This window comes from Dysidea avara, chromosome 11, assembly GCF_963678975.1.
Source record: "Dysidea avara chromosome 11, odDysAvar1.4, whole genome shotgun sequence".
NCBI lineage: Eukaryota > Metazoa > Porifera > Demospongiae > Dictyoceratida > Dysideidae > Dysidea > Dysidea avara.
In genome coordinates, this window is record NC_089282.1 from 9011294 (window position 1) to 9036289 (window position 24996).

The 24996-nt window shown below is 35.2% G+C and overlaps 2 protein-coding genes across 2 annotated transcripts in view; both read right to left on the reverse strand.

Moving 5' to 3' along the window:
- LOC136238643 (uncharacterized) overlaps positions 1-24996 on the reverse strand; it is a 277251-nt gene that overhangs the window by 88351 nt on the left and 163904 nt on the right. The window lies entirely within an intron of this gene.
- Positions 7183-15784, reverse strand: LOC136239170 (protein NLRC5-like). The gene is made up of 3 exons (XM_066029902.1): positions 14137-15784; positions 9223-11859; positions 7183-7328 (listed from the first exon to the last, which is right to left on the reverse strand). Exons 1-3 carry the CDS (start codon positions 15782-15784, stop codon positions 7183-7185), a joined length of 4431 nt encoding a protein of 1476 aa, XP_065885974.1.

Consider the following 24996-nt stretch of genomic DNA (forward strand, 5'->3'; position numbering starts at 1 on the left):
TTAATTTTTCTTAACAAATATTCAAATGTTAATCAATTGTTACACCCACTCATTAGTCTTATCATTGGCATGTTGAAATTTGTTTTTTAACCTTAATGAACATTCTTACAAATGTTTGAGATTTGCTCATGCCCTATTATGTATATTATGATTTTTACACTTCTGTTGTAAGTGTCTATATATGTTTTAGCATAGAACTATACATTAATCCAATTCCTATTCATCCAGCAACCAACCATGAAATGTGACCCCATTGTTGTAGCCCAAAGCATGCAGAAGTTACAAGTTTTCAAAGAGTATCTTTCAAAGAGTTTCATGGGTTGAATTTAACCCCCCATCAATCTCAAAGTAACTGCACAGCTCATTATTTCAACACAACAATACTTCATTTATTGGAACAGAACCTTATTCGATTACCCCATCATATATATAACTGCATTAGCTACTAACAAAAATTTTTCTCATTTTTCTCCTTATTTGAATGTAGTACTAGCAAGACACAACACTTACACTGTACTACTGAAAGTTTTTCACTGTATTATTCTTCTATAAAATGTCATGGCAATGCTAGACTGGAATATGTTGTATGAATTTGTCAAAGAATCACTTGAAATTATTCTGATAGGTACCTCTGGCGAATAATCTTATCATAACACAAAATCGTAAAGCCAAGGAATATATTCCAGCAACTACTGTACGTAGTGTTGGTGAAAGTTCATGGTCAATTGACATTTCCCTACATGGTTTCCTTTTAGCATAGCAAGTCTTGTTTTTCATGCACTGATAATTTTCTTAATTCAGTTTCCTTTAGTGTCCTGATTCTGTTTCTCTTCTGTTTATGGTTTATGGTTCATTAACAAATTTCTCATGAGCTATTACATGATTGTGACCACTGAGACATGGCTTGTCTACACAGAGTTCAAAACAAGGTTTCAGACAAGAGATTTTACCACTTATCTGCCTTTAGTTTATAGTTACAAGATTGTATGAACCAGCACAACAAAAGTTGAACAAGAACATTATTTTATGTTTATCAGCTTCACTAGCTTTCCACTTGTATACCTTCTACACCAATCTTGTATACCTACGTATACAGTTGTACTTCCTTTGTTTAGGATACTTACATATAAAAGTTATTTTACTGATAATGAGTATGTAAGTATCTAGCATTAATGGCCAATTATTAACTGGGTTTGATCACCAGGTAAATGGAGATAGATCACGATTGAAGTCCGTACACAAGATTATAGGACTTTGCTGGTTTCTTAGTGGCTGATAAGTAGCAAAATAAACAGGCCAATCTTATTAGGGCATACACCAGTACACCACTTATTATAGCCAAGCCAGGTCCTTTACAAGGCCAGAAACCACCAATTTTGAGCTTACCACTCCACCCAGAAAAGACACCTCTTAAAATCAGTCTCAAGTAGTGCTGAGGGTCAAAACTAATAGTATGACTATCCACTGGTAGTGTTAGTTTGATTTTGCCTGATGTGCGATTTGGATCAGGTTTGTAAAATCTGGTCACATTTTTCTTTTGTACAGTAATTACAATCACGTGCATTAATTGTACATAACTTATCAGCATGGCTGCCAAGAAGGAGGGAGGGGGGGGGGGGGGGGGGACTGAGACATTTTGCCATAACCCCCAGGCTGTTGAGCCCTCCAAAACTTGAAAGATTTTAACTTTCAGCTCTCACTGTAGCATCAATTTTAAAGCTTTTATAATTGCAAGAATCCTACAGTTTTTGGGGTGTACCCTCTGAACTTCTATATCCATACTACATACGACATCTATACTGTGCATCACTTTCATGGCAGCTACAAATTTTACCATTAATCGTTCCACACTTTAATTAAGGCTGCACAGCTCATTATTTCAACACAACAACACTTCAATTATCGGAACAGAAGCTTATCCAAACAACCTCATCACTAACTGCATTACAAACATATAACACAAAAGTTTACTCCCCATTTGAATGTAGTCCTATCAAGACACAACACTTACACTGCACTACTGACAATTCTACACTGCATTATGCTTCTTGGAATATGTTACATATATGAATTGGTCATTAATTTAAAAGTATTGCTTATTGTTTTTAATATTAATATACCACTAAAACTTAAGGTCAAGCTTACAGTTGAAATGCTATTCAGTAGCAACAACTACTGTACATAGTGTTGGTTTCATGGTCAATTGATGTTTCCCTACATGGTTTCCTTTTAGCATAGCAAGTCTTGTTTTTCATGCACTGATAATTTTCTTCATCAGTTTCCTTTAGTGTCCTGATTCTGTTTCTCTTCTGTTTTTTCCTCCATACTGTTTATGGCTCAGTAAGCAAATCTCTCATGAGTTATTACATGATTGTGACCACTGAGACATGGCTTGTCTACAAAACAAGAGAATACACCACTTCTCTGCAGTGTTTAATTTGTTTATAGTTGAACCAGCACAACAAGCGTTTAGAAAGAACATTATTTTATGTTTATCAGCTTTACTAGCTTAACTTTCCACCTGTATGATACTCTATGCCTCCAGTCTACATCAATCTCATAATATATAACTATGTACATAGTTGTACTTCCTTATTTAGGATACTTATGTACATATAAAAGTTATTGTATTCATAAAACCTGATAATGAGTACATAAGTAGCTAGCATAAGTGACCAATTATTAACCAGGTTTCGATCCAATGGAGTTTTAGTATTTGTTTATTTCCTTACTGCAATTAATTTATAGTGAGAAATGTTCAAATGAGTTTATTCTACTGAGCCAGCACATCACTTAAGAATATACAATGGATAGCACTCTTTCACACTTGAAAGATGGTTTCTTAGTTAAGATGACATTTATTAAAATTCCAAACACCACTTCACCTTCTGTTATTAGTTCCTCAGATACTGAGTTACCCTCAAAGGTATCAGCCATGCTATTCACAACAGTGCTGTTCTTGGTGGTCTGATATGTATGTTGGAATGCAAGCCATTGTGTCTGGGATGATCTCTGTTAGTTAAATGCAAAAATTTACAAAGCAAGTTGTTTAATTCCCATGCAAATATTCATTACAGGACTATTAAATCTCTCCATATCATGCCTCCCTATGCAGTTGAAGTGAGGGGATTGTTTGTTCTTCATGTACGTGGCAGGCCAAACTTACGTAGCTGAAATACGTAATAATTCTTTAGTTTGCTAATGGCCCTAAAATATTAAGGGCATACACATAGCCTGCAGCTGCCATGCACTTTATAGCTTAAAATGTCTGATGTGGTCATGAGGTTGCCAAAATGTATAAACAAATGCAACTAACCTAGGAGGAGACTATTACGATAAAATTCCCAAATCAAAGACCATCATTGATCAATATAGCTATTATGCACCACACTACACACCAGCCTGCTCACCACAGATATCATCACACAGGGAATATTCATACACCTGTTCACTTATAAGAAAACAATTAATTATGGTACATACAACTCTATCATGAACTCATACAAGGAAATAATTTCTTTCTGGCTAAAGCGTATATAAATGAGCCAAGCTATCAGGATTGCAACTACAATCTTCAACTGCATCATTGTTGGTGAACAGAAGTGAGACAGTTGAAATCATGTACAAGTGGTCTACCTTGGTAGCAGTATTAGCTATACTGGCTAGCTCACTGGTGATGGCTCAAGATGATATTACCTGCTCGAGATATGGATTTGATGTGGACCATCCTGGATTATCCTGTGCTGATATTTACTACAAGAACCCTGAAAGTCATGGAAAGTCTGGCTACTATGTCATCAAAACTGATCATGTCTTCTTTGCCTACTGTGATATGGAACTGGAGTGTGGTGGTACCAAAGGAGGTTGGATGAGGATTGCTGATATTGACACTAGAAGAGGAGACCAATGTCCTAGTGGATTGGTGAAAAGTTCTCAACATCATTCTTGTAAAGCAAACAATGATGCTGCTGGTTGTTACTCTACTATCTTTGATACACTCTCTACAAGTTACAGCGAAGTGTGTGGAAAGATAATTGGATATCAGAAAGGAAGTATGGATGGTTTTTACCCATCAGCAAGAGCTAATGGAAAATTTACCACTGACTATAAACCTGAAACCATGTCGAGGTCTTTAGATGGAGTATATGTTGATGGAATATCAGTTACTCTTGGTAGCCCACGTAAACATGTGTGGACATATGCAATTGGACTCACTGATGATGGGGATTTTCCAGCACACACCTGTCCATGTGCTAAATTTCCTGGACCAGATCCTCCTTCATTTGTTCACGACCATTACTACTGTGAGTCTGGTACCACTGGAGTGTTTGATTCTAGTAAACTGTACACTGAGGACCCATTGTGGGATGGAGCTGGTTGCCTTCTTCAAAACAGCTGCTGCTATCAGCCCAGTATGCCTTGGTTTTATCGAAACCTTCCTAAAGCTGAAAATGGTGATATTGAAGTGAGGATCTGCAGCGACCAGAACTTCATTGATGAAGGTGTTACTGTGGAGCAAATAGAACTATACGTGCACTAGTAGTGCACGTACTTCAGTGCTAGCTTTAATAGTAGTTTGTATTAGTATAGCTAGTTATTTTTGGACTTTGCTTTTAGAAATTGTATATGCACTAACACAAGAAGCTAGCAATTACATGTACATACAGTATATTGTACATGCTACATACAAAGAGAAAGTTTTGCAGTCAACAAATCTACTGGTAAATCTGACAAGTATAACCAATCATACTACAGCACAGTCACTTGGGTATGTGGTTAGGTCAAGGGCAGAGGGGAGATCGGAAACGTTCTATAAGTGCTATTTTGTTGATTGAATACGCAGTTAGTCTGGAATTTTACATGAACTTTGATAGTGACATTGCAAAGCTAGTGAAAAGTGGAGGTAACAGGGCTTCTTGGATATTTGGATTACATTTTGTGACATTGGTAACTGTATTTAAATATCATACATAATTGGACACAAATCCCTGGTTTTATTTATCACTGGATTAATGCAAACACAGCAGCTCATAGGTCCTAAGTATTGATACACTGCAAGAGTGATTTTAGGCCAGAGAATACCCAAACTTTATTAACACAAATATACTGAATCGATAATGTCATTGGCTTGAAAATACTGAAAGTTTTCAGTGTATAAAAAGATTTCGTGCTTCAGTAACTGGTTTCAGTTTTTTAACAGGTTTGACAAATTTATTTGTTAAAGCAAAACAAGATTGCTGTAAGAATTTTTGGTCAAAATAAATAACGTAGCAATTAGTTTTTAACCAGGTACATGCTCTGCAGCTGCATGACCATGTAATGATTACTATAATTGTGTGTGTGCATGCGTCACATGCATCTGTACACTTCCACCCATTTTATGGCAAAAAGCAGCCAGTATGAACTCTGTAGTAAACTTACAGACAGGTAAGCTGTACTCAAGGTACATGCTTTGTGCCAAATGTGTAGTGACTTCTAATGTAGCTGAACTCTCTACAGGTTCACTCATTTGTAACTAAACCAGGGGCATATCCAAGGTAATCCAGAAATTGGTCAAGTATATTCAGGCAATTATGCAGTGATCTCAAAAGGTACAGATCAAAATACTCTAATAGAGCAGTCAACTACCCTAACAGAACAGTCAAATTCTGTATTTTTGGTTAAATATCACATCTCAGAGTATTTAAGACCTGTAACAGATGATTGCACAGAAGCTAAATTGTTTCTTTTCTGTGTAACATATAGATTTCTAGCATTTATTCATTCCTGACCACAACCAGTTTAGCCACATGTGCACAGTGTTATCCTACTGAACCAGCTAATCACTGCAGGATATAATGGACAGTGCTCCTTCAATTATGAAATGTTCAAAGAGAGGTTTCACTTGTTAACATGGTCGGGATGAAGTTGAACATTCCAAGCATTGTTTTGTCAGTATTTTTAGACGTGCTAGGAATTTCAAGTTTGATTAGGGATTAAAGAAATAAAAAGTAGCAAAACAAGCCTGCGCCTGAAGATATACTATTGCACATTTGATCCCTATATCAGTCCCATGATTGAATTATGAAGTAGATGCCAACTAGCATATCTTCTAGTGTAAGTGAGCTCCCTTGTTTAACTAATTTTTATTTCTTTGATGCCTAATCTAACTTAAAATTCCTAATTGTTACTTGTACTTGTTTGTTTATATTATTATTACTAGTGAACTACATTAGAAGAAGAATGGAGCCAGGTTTATTGTTTTTGCCTGAACGCTCACCTTAACTGTCAAATACTTGAATTGCAAAGCAGCCATTATGCTTAGTTTTCAGCTACGTATGTTCAGCCGATTACACAGCATTACAAGTGAATAACATTATGAGAAGGACCTATGCAATCATTCCAGTACCAGTGGAAAGCTTGAACAATTCCCATTACAGATGTAGGGAAGCCATTACATTATGGGAACTACACGGATTGACACCTTGTGCTGTCAGCAAAGATAAATGGGACACAAAGGAGGACACAGGTAAGTTCACTGAGAAAGGAAGCTAATGTGTGACTTGCATAGCTGAAATAAATTTCATCAAATTTAAGATGAGGTGCTTCACAATAAACCAAGCTGAAGTATATTGAATTTGTGAGCTACATAGCTAATTTGATCTTGCAGTTAGAAGTATATCTTTCCATAAAAAATCATACTTTTTAAAACTACGTATGATGATGGCAGTTGTCTCTGGCAGTGTATTTCAAAGTTATAATATGTAAAGGAGTTTTGGTTGGCATCTTCATGAAGTATTGTGTGTCATGTGTTTATAAATAATCACATTACTAATACTAACTATGCACTTATCTCCATGGCAATGGCCCCACCTGCTTATTATAACTCTATCAATCTTGCAGTTTGAAAGATTCAGATATTGTACTATGTAAATGCTTTTGTTGAGAAAGTACTGTTGTCATTGCTTCAAGCTATAGGCTGAGTGTGTTTTGTTATCTCACAGTATCACCACTCATACTCATCAACAACAATGGTAGTAATGAAATGAAAATTGCAGTTATAAAGGTGCTCTTAGCTTAAAATTTTAATGTACCGGTACATGTAGAGGTATTTTGACTCAGTTTGCTACTTTTACAATACAGTAATAGGAGTCGTTTAGTGCTGTTGTAAGTATACATCATTAGGGTGCTCAGGTAGTCTAACTAGTTAGCTGCCGGGCAGTGTTCTGTGCCATGTTTTATCACTATTATGGGTAACAGAAGGACAGTACCATCAGAAAGAACACCCCAGCCCTTGAATTCACCATTCTCAACAAAATCTCCAACAGTACAAGCAGAGCTAGAAGTAGCTACCAAGCACAGCAGAAGTACAGCACTTCCAACCAGTATTGTACATCACACATAACTGTTAATGGCTTGGCTTCTACTGCATCATTGGTACACCCTAATGCTGGCAGTCTATTGGAAGTATCATTCCTGTATAATGACTGTGAATTATATAAGAGTCAGAACATCTCTGGCAGCTCCCAAAATCAATACTCTCTAATAGAACAGTCACTTGTAGTGAATACTCTAATAGAGCACTCAATGATTAAATATTCCAAGATAATTGTTGTTAACCTAGGAGCATAATGGGAAAACTGAAAAGCATAATAGATGAAAGTTTTGGGAAATTCTTAAAAGCATTTTGGGCAAAAAATTGAGCATATTTGACTCAGGCCAATACGTAAACTGCAAGATATGCGCAATGATGAATAGATAAATATTATCAAAATAGTTTAATGAGCTTAAAACAAACTAGTGTAAAAATAATTTTTTAAATTAAAACATGGGAATGGAGATTGCTGAAAAAAGTAAAGAAACAAGAGTCAAGCAAGCCAGCAATGTTAAACACACAGAGATCTCTATTTGTACTCTTATAAGCATTCTCAGTACTTATCTTCCCCTGATTTAAGGAGAAACTACTGTTTTTCCTTAGTTTCTACCATATCCATTGAGTCCAAATAGAGATCTCTGTGTGTTTAACATGCTGGCTTGTTTGACCCTTGTTTCTTTACTTTTTCAGCTGGCCAGTGATCTCAAGCTCTTTCCCATGTTTTAATTTAAAATTTATTTTTACACTAGTATATTACATGTGCATACCCTATAACTTTCTGATTATGAATGTTAATTATGAATGCTCATACAGCTGAACATTCATAATCTGTATGGACATAGATGCATTGGCTACAGTTAACTTTGCAGAAAGTTAGGGTATATATACCAAAATATCATGGTAAACAAAACATACACATCATTTATGAGTCACTCTCTAGAATTCCTATGGATATAATTACTTGAAAATAACAAGGAGAAAATATCCTGACCGTCTGGTAGACTCCTGTAAGCGTTCGAGCGTAAATCGGATGGCTGCAGGTCCAAGGCTACCTAGGTCCAGTCATGGATTTTTTCTCCTTCCTGCAACTTTTCAAACACACCTTATGTAACTAATGTCTTTGTATCTAATGTCTTTGAGCAGGCTGTAGGACCAGGTGTCCTACAGACCTTCAGCACTTGTGCTGTAAAGCTTTAATAAATAAATTTTCAATAAGGTACATTACAAATGGTTTTACGTACTATACATACAGTATGTACATACTTACAGAATGCTATATACCCATTAATTATAGCTAAACAATCTCTACAAATATAGCTGAATTGTTCCATTTTTTGGCATTAATGCTTTAATGTATGTGATTTCTTCAGAATGAAGTAGGTTATCACTGAGCTGTAGACAAATGCACTCTCTCAAATCATAAGTTCTAATCACAGTCGTGACAATATTTTGTACACCATTAAATGTCAGAGCATTATGGTGCAGTGATAAATGTTGTAACTGCAAATTACTAATAACTACCTCATTAATGTTAACCGTACACTCATCTGTCAGCTTATTATGACTCAAATTAAAGTGCTTTAGTAAAAAATGCTCTGCCAATACTTCACATATTTTGATCAAAAATTCTTGTTTCAATGAACAGTTTGAAAGATCCAGATATTCTAATTTACTGTTAGACCATAATATCCCAGTAAAGTAAACTATTTCTCGAATGTGAAAGGTCGTGCTTCTCATGTCTAAGTAATTTAAATGCTCTTGTTGAGAAAGTGCTTTCATTATTGTGGCAAAGCTATGCTTTGTTATCGCACAATGCGACAATTCTAAATGTTCAAAGCATTTACTGCTCATTAATAGTGTAGCAATACCTTTAGCAATAACATCACTAATGCAGTTATAGTTATAAGAAAGTGACTTTAAGGTGCCATCAAAAGCTTTTGCCAATATATAGAGTTCTGAATACTGTAACTTGCAGTTAGACAATCCCAGATGTTCTACTACATTTTTAAACTGCGCTATCTGAGAAGCAGCATTGTGGGATATCATGTTGAAATTTAAATCCAGCTTCTTGATAGAAGAACCCAATTTCAGTGCAAATAAAATTACTTCAGTACTCTGTTCTTGTAAATTACAACCTGATAAGTTTAAGTGTGTTAATGAGGGGCTGTTTGACAATGCCGATGATAAGAAACAAGCTGCTACATCAGTGATGATACTGGAACAGAAATCAATTTTTGCTAGTGATATAGTATTAGTATTATCTAATGACTTCACTATAGTGAGCATTTCATGATCTCCTAAACTACAATGGGACATATCGAGTTGGCATAATTTTGTATTCTCTATAATGTATGACAAGATTTCCACTACATTAGCAGAGATTTTGTTGTAATTTAGATTTAAAGACTGCAGATGTTTAAGCACTTTAAAAGATTTTGCAATTTTCATAAATCCGTCTTCCTGAAGATTATTATTGCTAAGTTCAATGTATTCAACCTTAGGATTATCACTGATAATTTTAGCAATTTCACATGCTAGCTTGTTGGATATGTCAGTGTTTGAAATAACAAACTGTCTCAATTGTGTACTAATGGATTTATCTTCGGCCAAATTCAAAATGAGCTCCATTGGCATATTTCCTGTAAATGTGTTGATCTGTTTTCTGTTACTGTTTGGAAGTTGAAACATTATTGAATGCAAGGATTTTTCGACTGTACTGTATTGGCGAGTAGAGAATTCTTCATCACAACTCTTAATAGAGTATTGGAATTTTAAGTCAATTATTTGGTTTTCATGCTTAAACTTTTGTTCTTGCACAAACATGTCCACAGTAGGTGAGCTGAAAACCATAATATAATGCAGTAAAGTATGAGCATCAAAGTTATTATTGACCAATGATACTGGAGTTACAAACTTTTGATCTTCTAAACTCTTTGCACGTGACAATTTCCAGCTATTCACTGAACAATTGGTCCTGGCTGTTGCTGAAGCAAGCTTCTGATATATCATGTCAGCATTACAAGAGTCACAAGAGGCAACAAGAATATCATTACCATTCACCATATGAAGGTTGGTTAACTCAGTTTCATCCCTGCTTTGTGCTGTGATTAAAAATTTAAGACACAAGGTTGTTATTGGAATTGGTGTTTTAACAGATATCATCATATTTTGTACTCGGAGGATTGAAGCAATCTGTGAAATGTACATAAATGCAGAAGTAGATGTGTTATTGTGGGAAAGGTTAAGGGTGTTTACTTGAGCAACTTGCATTGAGCGTTTCATATTCACGTAACTTTCCTTTGTTTGAACATACTCCCTACAAATAACTGACAATACTTGGAAGTCTCTTTCTTCAATATTACAAAATGAGAAGTCAATCATGTTCCACTTCTTAGATGAACTTAATATTATTGGTAATATTCGTTTAACTTGAACTTTTCTTTTACTTTTGCTACTTGCCTGTAAAGTTATTATTGATGAATTACTTGTCAATGCAGAAACAATTAATGATGTAGGAGCATCATTAGATAGCAACTGAGTTTTAGAATGTAAAATGTACATAATTTTCTTGGTGATCTTATCAACCTGATCTGTGTCCCCTAAAAACTTTTGTATTTCTTTAGCAAGTCTTGATGCAGTATCTTCTTTCATTCCATATTCAATAATGTAGACTTCTAGGGGTGACCACTTGTTAAAGATGGATAAAAGCATGTCAACATCCTTTAGTTGCAAATTATTGTCCATATGAATTAACCTGTATAACTCTGCTTGACTTTCTACAATAGTTTTAAAAATATGTTCCACATTTTCATTAAATTTATAGCCTATGAAGAAAGCATATGCATAATTTAAGGAGCTTGACATCATGTCATGGTTTTCATTTGTGAGGTTTTCTTTACTGTTGATAATAACTAGTGGACAGCTGACTGCAAAGTTCTTTAACTGCAGGACACCTTCTAAGATGTGTAAATAAATGACAAAACACAATTGTTCATCTTTTATGAAGTTGTAAGAAATGATAAGCATTTCAACTATACAAGATCTGAGTAGCTTTATAATGCTAGATGTGCTAACATTTGTCAAATTATTGCTAGAAAGATCTAACTTTTTCAATCTATTACTAACAATCGTATAACAAAATGCTTTGAACCATTCATCAGTAATGTTACATCCAGATATGTCAATAGTCTCCAAGTGCTTTAAACTCTCCTCTTGCATTAGTGCAGCCAAATATGAAGAAGTAAATGCTTGATTTGACATGCATGCCTTTTGTCCTGAAACAATAAAATCATCTTGTGTGTCTCTCTGACATAATAACATTGTTGATGATATTACTGTAAAATCTATATTTGATAAAATTCCACTGTTGCCTATGCAATTTTGTGCTAAGTTATTAGTACATTTTAGCTTGTTCATAAAGTTTATTCCTACTGCATCTGATACACCAAATGCAAACAGACTTATGTGTACTTGAGAAGCTGCTAGTATAGTAGAAGTGATTGCATCTGCATCACAGAGTAATGTGTTGTTTATTAAAAACAATCTGAATGAGACATGATGGTCATGGCAATTTAAAAGTCTTTCAAAAACACTGCAAACATTTTCATTGTATTCGCAATTTACTACAAAAATATTTTCAGTAATATTTAGATTCTGCTGTGTTGCATCTTGTATATGCTCCTCACTATTAATAACAATCAACGGAATTCTTAAGTCAAAGTTCAGTAAATTCTGCTCCATGTGTATACTACTAGTAATGGCATCACAAAGCATATGGTTTGACATACCGGATATTATCAGTTGATCAAGAGCACAATATCTGAGCACTCTAACTATGCTACCAAGGGAAGTTATTGTCAAATAGCTTTGAGATAAATCAAGTACTTTTAAATATATCTTCCCCTTATCTTTAAGAATACAATCAAAGATATTTTCAAGTTGCATATTATAAAGGTTGCATTTGTTAAAAACAACATTCTCTAAATATTCACTATTGTTTTTATATTGTGTTGGAATTACTTTGAATAAAGCCATCAAGTTTTGCTGCCATGCAAATTTAATGAACTGCTTTTCGGTGATTCTTGAAGCAATTAGCATTGTTTCTGATACAATAAAGTATTCTGCTTCAAATAAGTAATTGTCACGTTGTAACTGATGCAGTGTTTCTGTAACATTCGTGGCCACAACATCTTGTAACCCAACCTCAAACATGATGATTTTTACACAATACTTTGAATGTATGAGTGATTCGATTATGTCAATATCACTTTCTTCTATGTTATTGTTAAAAAGAACAATCCTGTTTATCACATGCTGTGTTTCAAACATTTTACCAATTCTTTTATTTATTTGGCAATTGATTGCATAAACTACTGAGCAATGATCTATTTCATTGTTTAAAGCTGGAAAATTTTTAGTTACTATTAGCGGAATTTTATAATTAAAGTTTGCTAACTCTCCATCAGTGAGAATTTTAGAATAAATGGCTTCATTTAAGACTACATCTGATATTAAATTTTGAGATAAATTTAGTTGTTCAATGATACAACACTGTAGTAGCTTCAGAAATCCAGGTATTACAGATGAAGTTAGATGATTGTTAGAAAGGTTAAGTTGTTTAATGTACACTTTAGTAGTGCTGCAAGATAGATGATGAACCAATGCCATCCAATATTCATCATTAATGTTGCATTGTATCAACTCAACTAACTCCCATTGCTTAGTACTGTTAACAAGAATCTTTCCAAAGTGATCTATTATTTCGGCTGTAATTTCACAGAATGTTAATTGTATACTTGAAAGCTGTGGCAAAATAACTGATGGAAATATATGCAAGTAATTTGCTTTATACACAATCAACTTTCTTTCGGATGCTAAAATATAATCAATGTCATCAGTAGCACAAAACTGTGAGTTGATAATCTAAAGTCCTTGAGCTAAATTGTTGATATTTTCATCTTGCAATTCTGTTTCAAACAGACTGATCTTCAATGAAGCACGCATGTCCAGGACTGACCTAATCATCCCTATCTCAAATCTAGTATTCCAAAGATAAATTTTGCATGCAGAATTGAATCTCTTTATAATCTGTTCCTTTAAGCAACAACCGCTTAAGTAGATTTCAAGGTTTGTTTTAGAAACTAAAACTTTTTGCTCTGGATTGATGACACACTCTTCGCTGTTTATAATAAAAAGTGGAGCAGTTGTCTTTAAACCATTCCTAAAGAAACATTCGGCAATCATAGTATTAGGAATGTCATTTTCAAACAGTATTATTTTATCAATTCTTAAGCAATGAATTAAACTGTGGATTGCAGGTAATGAATCCACTGTTAAGAAATTATTAGTGATATTTACAATTTCAATGTGCAGTGCCTTAGGATGGGTTTCCAAAATTAGCTGAACAAATATTTGAAAATTAGAGTCACCAATGAAACAGTTTGACAGATTCAAAATTTTCCAGATTTTTGTAGATGACCTTGTCAGAAAAAAACTTAATGTTATTAGATCTTTCAGCAACAATGGTTGTTTGCTAAGGTCAATGATATTGTTGTGCAGGAAGTTTCCAACTTTGTGACACATTATATCATTGCCAGCTTCTAAAAAGCACTGAAACAAGTGAAGGCATTTAATTTTATCATTGATCATATCATGTGCTAGTTGCTGTACTCCAAAGAGCCTGCTAAACCACATAAAGCGATTTCCAGATAAGAAATGTTTAAGTACTAGAGAATTGCCTCCAGTTAACCCTGCATACATAATCCAAGTATTGAGATACCGACTATCCCAGAAGTATTCTTCAAGCATATGGACTTGCATGCTGTTAGATGATGAACCAATGTAATAGGCAGCCAAAAACTCTTGCAATGAAAAATGCAAGAAATTGAAGGATGTTTCTTCACCATTTTTAGCAGTGCTAAAGTATTGCACAGCTTTTAATAATCCTAAAGCATTGAAATTCTCTACTGCTGACAACAACTTAGGACATTCTGATTTAATATCTGATAAGCTGAAAACAATTTTGTCTATCCTAAGGAACATAAAAGCAAGCTTTGATAACTGCAGTATTTGTTTCTTATATGGCTGTGGCAGTCTGGATAATGAATCTGTGCTGAGGATGGAGCCTCCTTCCTTCCTTATACACCTAGATACAGTCATACAAGCAAACTGGTTATTCATTTCTGTTTGATTTTTAGGTAGACCAGAGCCATCGACTTCTATAAATTCTTTAAAAAGGCAAATCAGGATGGTCATGTTTAATGGTATGTAGCAAAGACTATTGATAAAAGGATTGTTTTCCAAATACTTTAGGACTTTTTCTATATCAGCTTGATTGTCCTGTAAGCTGTGATAGATGTAATCTTTTCTATCTTCTTCTGCAAACCCTAAAATTTCTATTCTACGTTCAACTATTTTGTGAAGATGTGCTGAAGCAGTTGGACGAGATGTGATTACAAGGCCACACAGAGGTAAATATTTTCGATTGATTAGGTCAGCAACAAAGGAATGCTGTCTTAGCTCTTTGGGAAGTTCATCATACCCATCAAATATTATTGTCATGTCTTCACCAGCTGAGTTTTCAAAATAATTTGTAAGAGAGTCTACCATTTGATTATGTGCATGTGAGCAGGCAATAAATTTTGCAAGATCTGAAAAAGAAGAAATTTTTTGAATATTTGGATCACGCAGGAGCATTAAAACCAACACCTTCTTATGAATGAGTAGTTCACCATTAGCCCACCGAAAAGCGATTTCCTTTGATAAAATAGTTTTTCCAATTCCAGGAGCTCCTTCAATTAGTATCATATTTGGAGCTTCACCTGAATGAGGAGTAAATATCTCTGATATATCTTTAGTTGTGTGGCATATTTTGAAGTAATCATTTGAGTCAGAAGCTCCTTGTTTTGATGCAACCTGTGGCTGCTTAGCGCTGAAAGTGTTCTGGCTAGCAATCTCACCTCCATACATCTTTATTCCTACTGAAATTACAGTTTTTGTTGTAGCAAGCTTGTCTTTGTGATGTATAAGTGCAACACTAGCATAATGTTCTGGTTGGTAAGGTGGCCAGTCATCTTCAGTAGTTTTATATCTGTCTTTCTTATATAAATGCTGTACAATATTTGTTGTTTCAGGTGAAATATCATGTTTATAAGCAGCATTAGATTCCAGTGTTCGTTTAGGCAACAGTATAACATCAATGGCATCAAGCACCTTCTTCCAACAAGCATTACTATCCATATCAAGCCAGTGTTCCCAAACCATGTTACAACAATCCTCAGCTTTGTGTTGCTGATCATAATTTATTATCTCCAGTAGTCCACTTTGCAATCCCAGATGATTTCCTATTTCTCTCCACCGCACAGCATGTAGTGGGGTAATAAGATTATGCAAATCTTTTAATCTAGGTTTAGCTTCAGAAGCTACATGCATAAAAATAAATTATGCAAATAAGTTAGTATACTGCTATAGGAATATGTACTTATGGAAAATAGCATAATAATTATACACATGCATGTACATGTGTTATCTAATTTCTGAACATAATTTATACACAAATACTGACTCAGGGGCATAGGAAGCATGGGTGCCATGGGTACCTGGGCACCCATAAACATTTCCAGTGTGTAACTAATGGGTGTCAGCACACGATCGAGATACTCTAATAGAGCAGTCAATGACTCTAATAAAGCAGTCACAGTGTTCTTTTCAGAGAAGTAGTGTAGTCAACTATGTAGTTATAAGTATTGATTTTGATTATCAGCAATAGAATATGCAGCCATTGCTATCAGCTCGAGGCCTTTTTTTTTTTTGGTCTTCAGCTTTACTACTGGGCACCCATAAGTTAAATATCTTCCTACGCCCCTGCTAACTGTATTTATCCGTCTATGTTTAGATGTTGGAACTAAGCTCAAATAAAAACAGACCATAGACCTCAACAGTAAACAACATTGGAGTCATATATAGATTTGAGGTCCATTTTGTCTCATTTTAGGGAGTTTTTTTGAAATACTTGTTTCAATACGGACTAAAGACAGGGTTAGTATACTAGGTACGTAGTATTGGAACACCATTTTTGCTGTGCTTATTGCTTTGTAGTTTTGTATGCTATATGATCCTTTGGTCTTGATTATTAATACTACATACATTTTTTGACAAACAAAGATGGGGATAGCATTGGCAAAGTTTCTGCTATCAGATGGTACACCGACATGTTTTTGTAGCAAACAAGATTGCCAAAGAACCCAAGAACCAAGCAATTTTCTTTCAGTCATCAGTGTCAGCATATACAAGCTTTTGTCTGCCCTGGAAAACCTTGGGGGCAAAATGTATCCTCAACTGCTTGAGAAACTTTCACATTTTGCTCCTGAATAGTTGAACATTTCAGGTTTCACACAAGGTTTCAAAAACCCCAGGAGAATTAGTTACGTAACTCCTGTGAACCTGACTTATATTGCAAAGAGTTACAACTATGAGCATTGGGTAGATCGGGGGGGGGTTCAAAGGGTTCAATGGAATCCCTATTTTGGAAGAGCCTTAAATTAAATTAATAGTACTTGATGAGTTGCAACCAAGTTTTTCTTTAATTTAGTACACTTTATCAGTCAAATAAGTATTCATTGCAAACAATACTAGTGACAAATCACTCAATGTACGCAAAATCACTTGAAACTGCTACCCCAGCATCTTCATACGTAATAAGCACCTCTAAAATAATTATCATCTTAGTGGTTTTAAAACTATTGCATTTACTATGAATTGGCAGTTGGCAGTGAAGAATGTCAAGGAATTATACTCATCGTGGCTAAAGATAGAATTAAAGAATTAAACAGGAATCAGCAATACCACACAGAATCATTGAATTTTTAATATATAGTGTTTAGATGCTGACATAAATAGTAACCAGCTTCAATTACATACTCCTAATATACCAGTGCCCAGTCCATACTTGAATTGTAAGGTACAGTAATTGCTGATATGTAGAAAAAATTGCTAAGCTCTAATAGAACAGTCACATTCTATATCTTGTGAATGTACTGTAATTCGCTTTAGTTCATGCAAAAGATTTCTTATGATTTAGCACACTGAATGAAAATTATTTTAAGCAAGTAATTTTGCGTGACTGCTCAATTAGAGTAGCACTGGTAGCTAACTACAGATTTATTGATACTTCATTAGTTGGAAGCCAATAGACAGTAAGCCACACAGTCAGTGCTTGGAGTCTTTGGCTAGATATAGTTAGCTAAGAAAAAAATAGTGTAAAAACTTTGTATAATTTTTGCATGGTACCCACAGCAATGAACAAAAGTAAGCCATAGTAGTTACTGTACTTATGATATTTATCTTGCCAATCATAACATAGTGAAATTAAAAACTCTATCCTAGCACTTAGTTCTAAAGTCTAATGTTTCCTGAGGTCCTTCATAGTCTTTATAATTAAAAAATAGAAAACTTAAGCGCTACTATATAAATTTGAAGGGTTCTGAATTAGCTAACATTCCTCTTAGAATTTCCTTAATGCTCTTTTTCCAAATCTGTTTAAGGATTTGTCCCAGAATCCTTAGATTTGGTATGTGTCATACTCCTCAGAAAACTCCAAGCAAAATACTGGTCTGAAAGGGTACTGAGCTCTAAGAATTCTATAGGGAAACGGAAAGTGGGAATGACAACAACCAACAAAAATGCCTGATGAAGGAATATACGGGTTGGATATTACAGTAAAATATTTATTTGCAACATTTATCCTTCCCTTTCTTCATGTATCACGAAATATAAATTGCAACATCTTCAAACAGGCTGTAGGACTAGGTATCCTGTAGACCTTCTGCACTTTTGCTGTAAAACCTTATTAAACTTAAAATAGAAATAAATACATTGTGTAATTATAAACCCAGCAGAAAAAATGCAATCTGTAGTAGTTACTGGTTGCACACTGGACTATAGCATAGTGGTTGTGTGTAGTTGTACTTTATATCTCACTGGTTGTGACTGGTTGTACTGTATTTATCAATGATTGTGTATATTTTAGAAACTCGAAATACTCTGATACTTAATAGAGCAGTCATTCTGCAGTATCTTGTCAACACTGAAAGCTCCTCCTTGAAATCATAAGTATTTAAGGTGAAGATGTACAAAGCATTCTAGTTAGCTGACAGTGCCAGCATAGGTTTGGGAAGCTGTAACTGCAGCCTCAGGATAAGAAGTCACAATGTGGCATGCATGCCAGGATGTAGCGGCTCCATGAGGGAGTTCCATGAACAGTCATGTTCTCATCAGAATCTGATAAGCAGTTGCCATCATGTGACTTCTTTTCCTAAGGTAGCAGGTGCAGCTTCCCAATTTTACACACTGTCAACTTAACTATGTCATATGAGGATTGCTATGTAAATATTTAATAGTTAAATATTTTTATGTTTACAAGAGGGTAACTTTCATTGTTGACAAGTTAGATAGTCTATATATTTCTAATCTATGCCAGCTATAGTCCATTAAGATTAGCCTGTATGCAGGTCCTTGGCAAGCTGAATACAGAATACAGCTGTCTACTAGCTTACTTTAGTTGGTAAGTCTTTTTATCTTTTGAGCTTAGTTGATGTCAGTATCTGTTATCTACGCTGCCACTGAAGGGGCATGATTGGCTTCAGATGATCGAATTAGAAATTTTAAAAATTGCTGCTATTTTGCAGACACTTTTAAATTTTTGAAGGTGTAGGATCTCTCACAGGCTTTCAAGTAAAGACTTCCTTTAAAGCTCAACACAAATTTTACAAAGTTGTCCTATATTACTGCATGACAAAGTTAAGAAAGAAGACTGTTTAGTAGCTGAGGCAAGGCCGGAGGAGACGGTCCGGTTGGTCAGGCCTGAGCCGGACCAATAATCTGGAGTTGAACCAACTAGCTGACCAGCTCGAACTACATTACTCTCATACAAACTTTGGACGATCACATCTACATGTAGCTACGTACATTTTATAGATGTTATTGAAAATGCATGACACGAGTAGTTACCCAGTTTCTCAGCCTAACTAAAGCACTGAACTACACTTATAGTACCTCCAATTACCTTACAGTACAGCATAGCATTCGTATCGTTTTGTACAGAAATGATTGTGGGTTCTACGTACAGTATCACGTGTGCTGACAGTTGGCATTTATCACGTGTAAGGCAGGCGCCTTCTTTGATTCTAAACCAGCACACTTATATCACAATTCAATCTTCATAATCATTAGCATTCCTTGGCTTGTCTCTCTTGGCTTCTTTTACTGGGCGAAGGGCTGGCAGTGACAAACCAGATGACTCATTCCGCGGCAAGCTGAAGCTGTACACCCATACATTACATGGTGGCCATCTGGATGAGATTTTGAGTAGAAATCACTCCTCTTCAACTACCCACTCGTCCTGTCGAGATACTGAGCAAACTCTCAGTCTCACCCACATCGTGCCATTTTCGAATACTGATTGATCTCGTGACTGTCCACCAGTATATTTACGTGATGATCCGTTCACTTCATACAAACCAGTATAGTAGTATACTGTATTTTTGTAGCTGTGTAGTTTTTTATTGTAGCTGTGTGAATTCACTATATAGTAATTATATCCTAGCTAAAGGGGGCCATGCTGCATGGGTTCCCTGTGAAATTTGGGGGGAAAGTTGCAAGTTGCTAGCTAGTTTTACTTTAAAATTTAGCATCAATTTTAAATTTTGAGGCATTTTCAAGCCTTTAAATTGCAAAAATTCTGCAGCTCCTGGGGGTTGCACTCCCAGACCCCTCTTGAACTTCTAATTGCTAGCTATAACTAAATGAACCATACAGCAAGTTTCATGTTGCATGTGTCCCCTGTATGTCAGGTCTACAATTATACATAGTATAGAAAGTCTGAGGAACAGCAGATAGGCTTGAGCATATTTATATAGCTAGCTAGCAGTGAAATATAGCAGTGAAATATCACTAAAATTGCATATCTGAGTGTCTAATTTTCAAAAATTTCCTGTGGGGGCATGTCCCCAGACCCCTCTAGAATGCTCGTGCTTTGCACACTGTGCAACAGCTCCTCTCTCATTGGCATGTATATTGTAGCAATTTCAACATTATAATCAATGGCCTGACCAACTCAATTTTCCCTCCTCCGGCCCTGTGAGGGAACAATAGAATCTGTCAAAGTATCTGAACAATCATATGTAAAGGATTCTTGCAGGTGAAAATTTTTAAACTTTTCCACAGCCAAGCATACCAGCGATTTTCATTAGTTGATGGATCAAAGCAACATAAAAAATTGCCTATTACTTACAGCCTCTTTCTGGGGAACATTTTGATCATGCTACTCTAAAAATGGAAGATGGGGCATGTTTAGATGTTGCTTTGCATGGATTTTTTGGTGATAGATGTGAAAAATCTTATGTTGATATTAATCCTGATGTGCCTACTAACTGCTCCTCTCCTCCAAGGTACATTTATCATCATCATGACATATGGAGAAACGTGCTTATGAAGCTTGAATTCGTGAGGTGGAGCTTGAGCATGGCACCTTTGTCTTCTCTGCAATGAGTGGGATGACTGATCAAGCTATTGTGTATTACAAACATCTAGCTTCTGTCATTTCAGAGAAGAGGAAGGATAACTATGCTGTTGTAATGGGACTGATTAGATGTTGCTTGTCATTTTTTTTACTATACTCAGCAATTATATGTCTACGTGTCTTCTTCCGACAGGTTCATTTGTGAGAATCCAGTAGCTGCTGTCAATTTGATCCAGGCAGAGACTAAGCTTTACCCCATTGCATAACTGTTAATAATTGTAATTCTACTATATATTTAATCTAAAATTTATTATATACACAGCCTTCTCTGTGATCTTCCTTTTTGTGTATCAGCAGGAATTTTTTAGTGTGTCATGGAGATTGTATTAAAAAGTAAATCTAATCCACATCAACAACCCTCAATGGGCATAATTTTTTTGAGAATAAGAATTGAGAATAAGTAATAGTGACCTTCAAGTGGTCCAGAGGTACAAATTCTTTGTTACTTAATACATAGACTGCAAAATTACAATGCACCATCTTCCATAAAAAGTTAAATCTGTTCAGAATTTCTGACCAGCAACAAACAGTCAGGTCACATATCTTTGATCTATATACCATATTAATTATCATATTAATAGCTATGTAGCTAAAGTGTAGAGAATTAATAATATGCTGTTAGAATTTCTAGATTTCTATACATGTATTGCTGAATATGTGACACAAATCATGTGATATACATATGCAGCTTGGATCTTGTAAATTGTAGAAATAAGAAGTAGTGGAGCAAGAAATCATCAATAGTCATGTGCATGTGAACCTATAACTCTGAAGGAAATCAACAGAATCCATATTATACTAATGAACACAATAGGAACCATATAAGTGAGATCATGAAGAGCCACTTACAGTCTACATGACAATAGAAATGCACAAAAGAATATTCCCCTATAGTTTTGTAACTACACATTTCGTTAGTATAGTTTGTACCAAACCCTTAGTATTGTTGAAACAACATGGATACACAGTCACACAATGTAAACAGAAATGTTGTGCAAACACCAAAACATTACAAGCATACACCTATAGTAGCATAACAATATAGTTGCATTCATTTTTTGAGATAATTATGAAATATGCACACATCTATTCATACATCATGTTTATTTGCTATAGTTGTGTTTCCATTTCAGACAGATCTTATTTATGCTATATATAGCTGTCACTAAAAAGTATACAATACAGTAGCTACGTACTTCTGTACTTTTTCAAACAATGCAAAAGCTTTTAACAGTGCAAAATTTAATTACCTTCTTTGGATGCTCTGATGATATCCAGAGATGTGAACACTGAGTTAACATCAGCCATCATGTAGTTGAGGAATAAGTTCTTTGATATGTAATTAGTGACAATTCAATGTTTAGAATGAAGTAGGTCTGGCTAACCAGCATTCTTATATACACTGTATCCTGTGAATCCATACAATCATAAAGCCGTATACATACACACATACATTGATTTGATGTACCACCACAATAATAGTATCAAACTCATGGCTGAAACTTATTTTGTGGCATTAATACTCTGTTCTTTATAATATAACTGTAATCTAATGAGCGGTATTTTGATAGTGCCATATGATGTTCATAAAATGTCACGGTGCAGAAATTGGCTGACATACATACATAGGAATTATTAGTTAAGGACTTCACTACTAAACTGCATTTGAGAAGACCAAGGTATGATTACAATGTGAAATGAGATTTCTGCTACATTAAAATTTGACTTTTTACGGGGAATAGATAACACATGTTTTAGATTCAAATAATGCAGACTTTAAAATAATTTTGCAGTTTATTATTATTATTATTATTAGCACTTTACAGTGACCAGCACTGAAGGTCTGACAGTTTTCATTCATGTTCAGTTAATTATTGTTTAGTTTGCTAAGATGAATCATTTATGATTTCAATAGCTTGTTGCTTATATCAGTGAATGTTTGCATTATTCATCAAAGTTATTGTGTTTCTGAAGTTCATGTCTATTTGACAGTTGCTTAGTCAGTCAGTCAATAAGTCAGTCAGTCAGTCAGTCAGTCAGTCAGTCAGTCAGTCAGTCAGTCAGTCAGTCAGTCAGTCAGTCAGTCAGTCAGTCAGTCAGTCTGTAGGTATAAAGTTTGATTTAAAACGAACCTAGTGTTTCGCCCATGGGTTATATATTTTGGAGGCATATCTCAGCTTGGTTGTACCCAATCAGTTCTGCCACACAGATGCCTTCAGATAGGTGTACGTAATTCAACAATGGCCAACACCACAGGCTTACAGCCAAGAAATATAAAGAATGTATCATGGACTTAGTTACCTTAATTCTTTGCATTCCAGTTTTTTGTTACTACTAAGGCTTTTTACAGCACAAGTGCTGAAGGTCTGTAGGACACCTGGTACTACAGCCTGTTTAAAGTTGTTATGTTTGGAGAAAGGAGAAAAAAATTCATGACTGGACCTGGGGAGCCTCGAACCTGTAGCCACATGTGTACTATCTATTTTGCTGTATGGATCAGAATGCTGGACATTACTTAGAAGACATAAAAGAAAGATTGACAGTTTCCATCATAGATGTATTAGAATAATTTTAGGAGTTACCAGACAGGAGCAATGGACTAACCATATCACACTACAGCAACTTCGATGGAAATGGGGAGATGATGAAACTACATCAGTAATGGTTACAAGGAGGAGATTACAATGGTTAGGACACTTAGCATGAGTGCCAGAACATCGCATACCAAAGACTATACTGTTTGGATGGTTATGTCAGCCTAGACCAAGATCAGGACCCAGAAAACGATGGAGAGATGTGATAAGGGAAAATCTTAAAGTTATTGAAATTGATGAGAATGAATGGTACAAGCACTAGGAAGCGACAACATCAAGAGAAACGTGGAAAGTGATCTGTGCAAACAAGTTAAGATTATATGATAATGGCAAAGTTTCTGTTGTAGCAAGCAATGATGTGAGAATAGTGTGTGAAGAGTGCCAAAGAACATTTAACAGAGAAAGTGATAAGATAGGACACAAATGTGTTGCTGAGAGGTTGAAGCCAGTTTCTCAACAAAAGGGAGCTGTTCACTGTCCTATTTGTGGCAAATGGTTTTATGGAATTGGTGGTTTTTCAGTGCACAACTGTAGACCAGATACCTAGAATCTTGTTCTAAGCTTTCCCATTAGCTTGGGGTTGCATGACCGTTTTACCGGCAGCAAAACAGAAGGAAGGAAGGAAGGAAGGAAGGAAGGAAGGAAGGAAGGAAGGAAGGAAGGTGTGTGTGTGTGTGTGTGTGTGTGTGTGTGTGTGTGTGTGTGTGTGTGTGTGTGTGTGTGTGTGTGTGTGTGTGTGTGTGTGTGTGTGTGTGTGTGTGTGTATGCGATTATGTATGCATCACTGGGGTATACATACATACATATGCTTGCAGTCTAAGAAACAAGGATTGCAACCAGAGTTGGGGAAGTTACTTCATGAAAGTAATATAATACATAACATATGTGACCGGGCCTGCGATAATAGGGCATGTGGGCACATGAATTTTGCCTACTTTTTCACACTTTCATCACTCATAACTTTTTATACCATTATACTATGACATTGCAATTTTCAGCTCTTAGTAGGCATTTAGTTGGCATCATGATGCAAGTTACAGAATGGAAATATACTTTTCGAGTACTGAGATATGACCTGTAGAATGATGGGGTGTAGTTTGTGCCCACATGCCCTGTTTTCGCAGGCCCGGTCACATATTACTTTCATATCAGTATAATATAGTACAGTTACATATTACTAGAATAAAGAGTAACTTAATAATATTACATATTAAGTTACTAACTTAATAATATTAGCTACAAATATTAAGTTACTTATTTATATTCATGTTAAGTTACTTTTTTTATTAAGACAGCTAAGTTAAAGTTAACATATAAACCACATGCAGTCACATGATGCACATCAGTCACGTGTACATGCAATACCTGAGCACCATTATAGATGAAAGGTTAATGGATTAAGGTGATTAATTAATAGTAGAATGGATATAATTGGCAGTAAAATTCATTTATAATGCGTTACTTGTTCATCG

What these genes read in the sequence shown, in the direction of transcription:
- LOC136239170 (XM_066029902.1), bottom strand. Translation starts at nt 15,784, where the DNA reads ATGCATGTAGCTTCTGAAGCTAAACCTAGATTAAAAGATTTGCATAAT. An exon ending in TGAAGAATACTTCTGGGATA is followed by an intron (nt 11,860 to 14,136) that starts GTCGGTATCTCA and finishes TCTGTGATGCAG; the next exon opens with ATGCAATCACTTCTACTATA. An exon ending in TAGTGATGTTATTGCTAAAG is followed by an intron (nt 7,329 to 9,222) that starts GTATTGCTACAC and finishes TGTGCTTGGTAG; the next exon opens with CTACTTCTAGCTCTGCTTGT.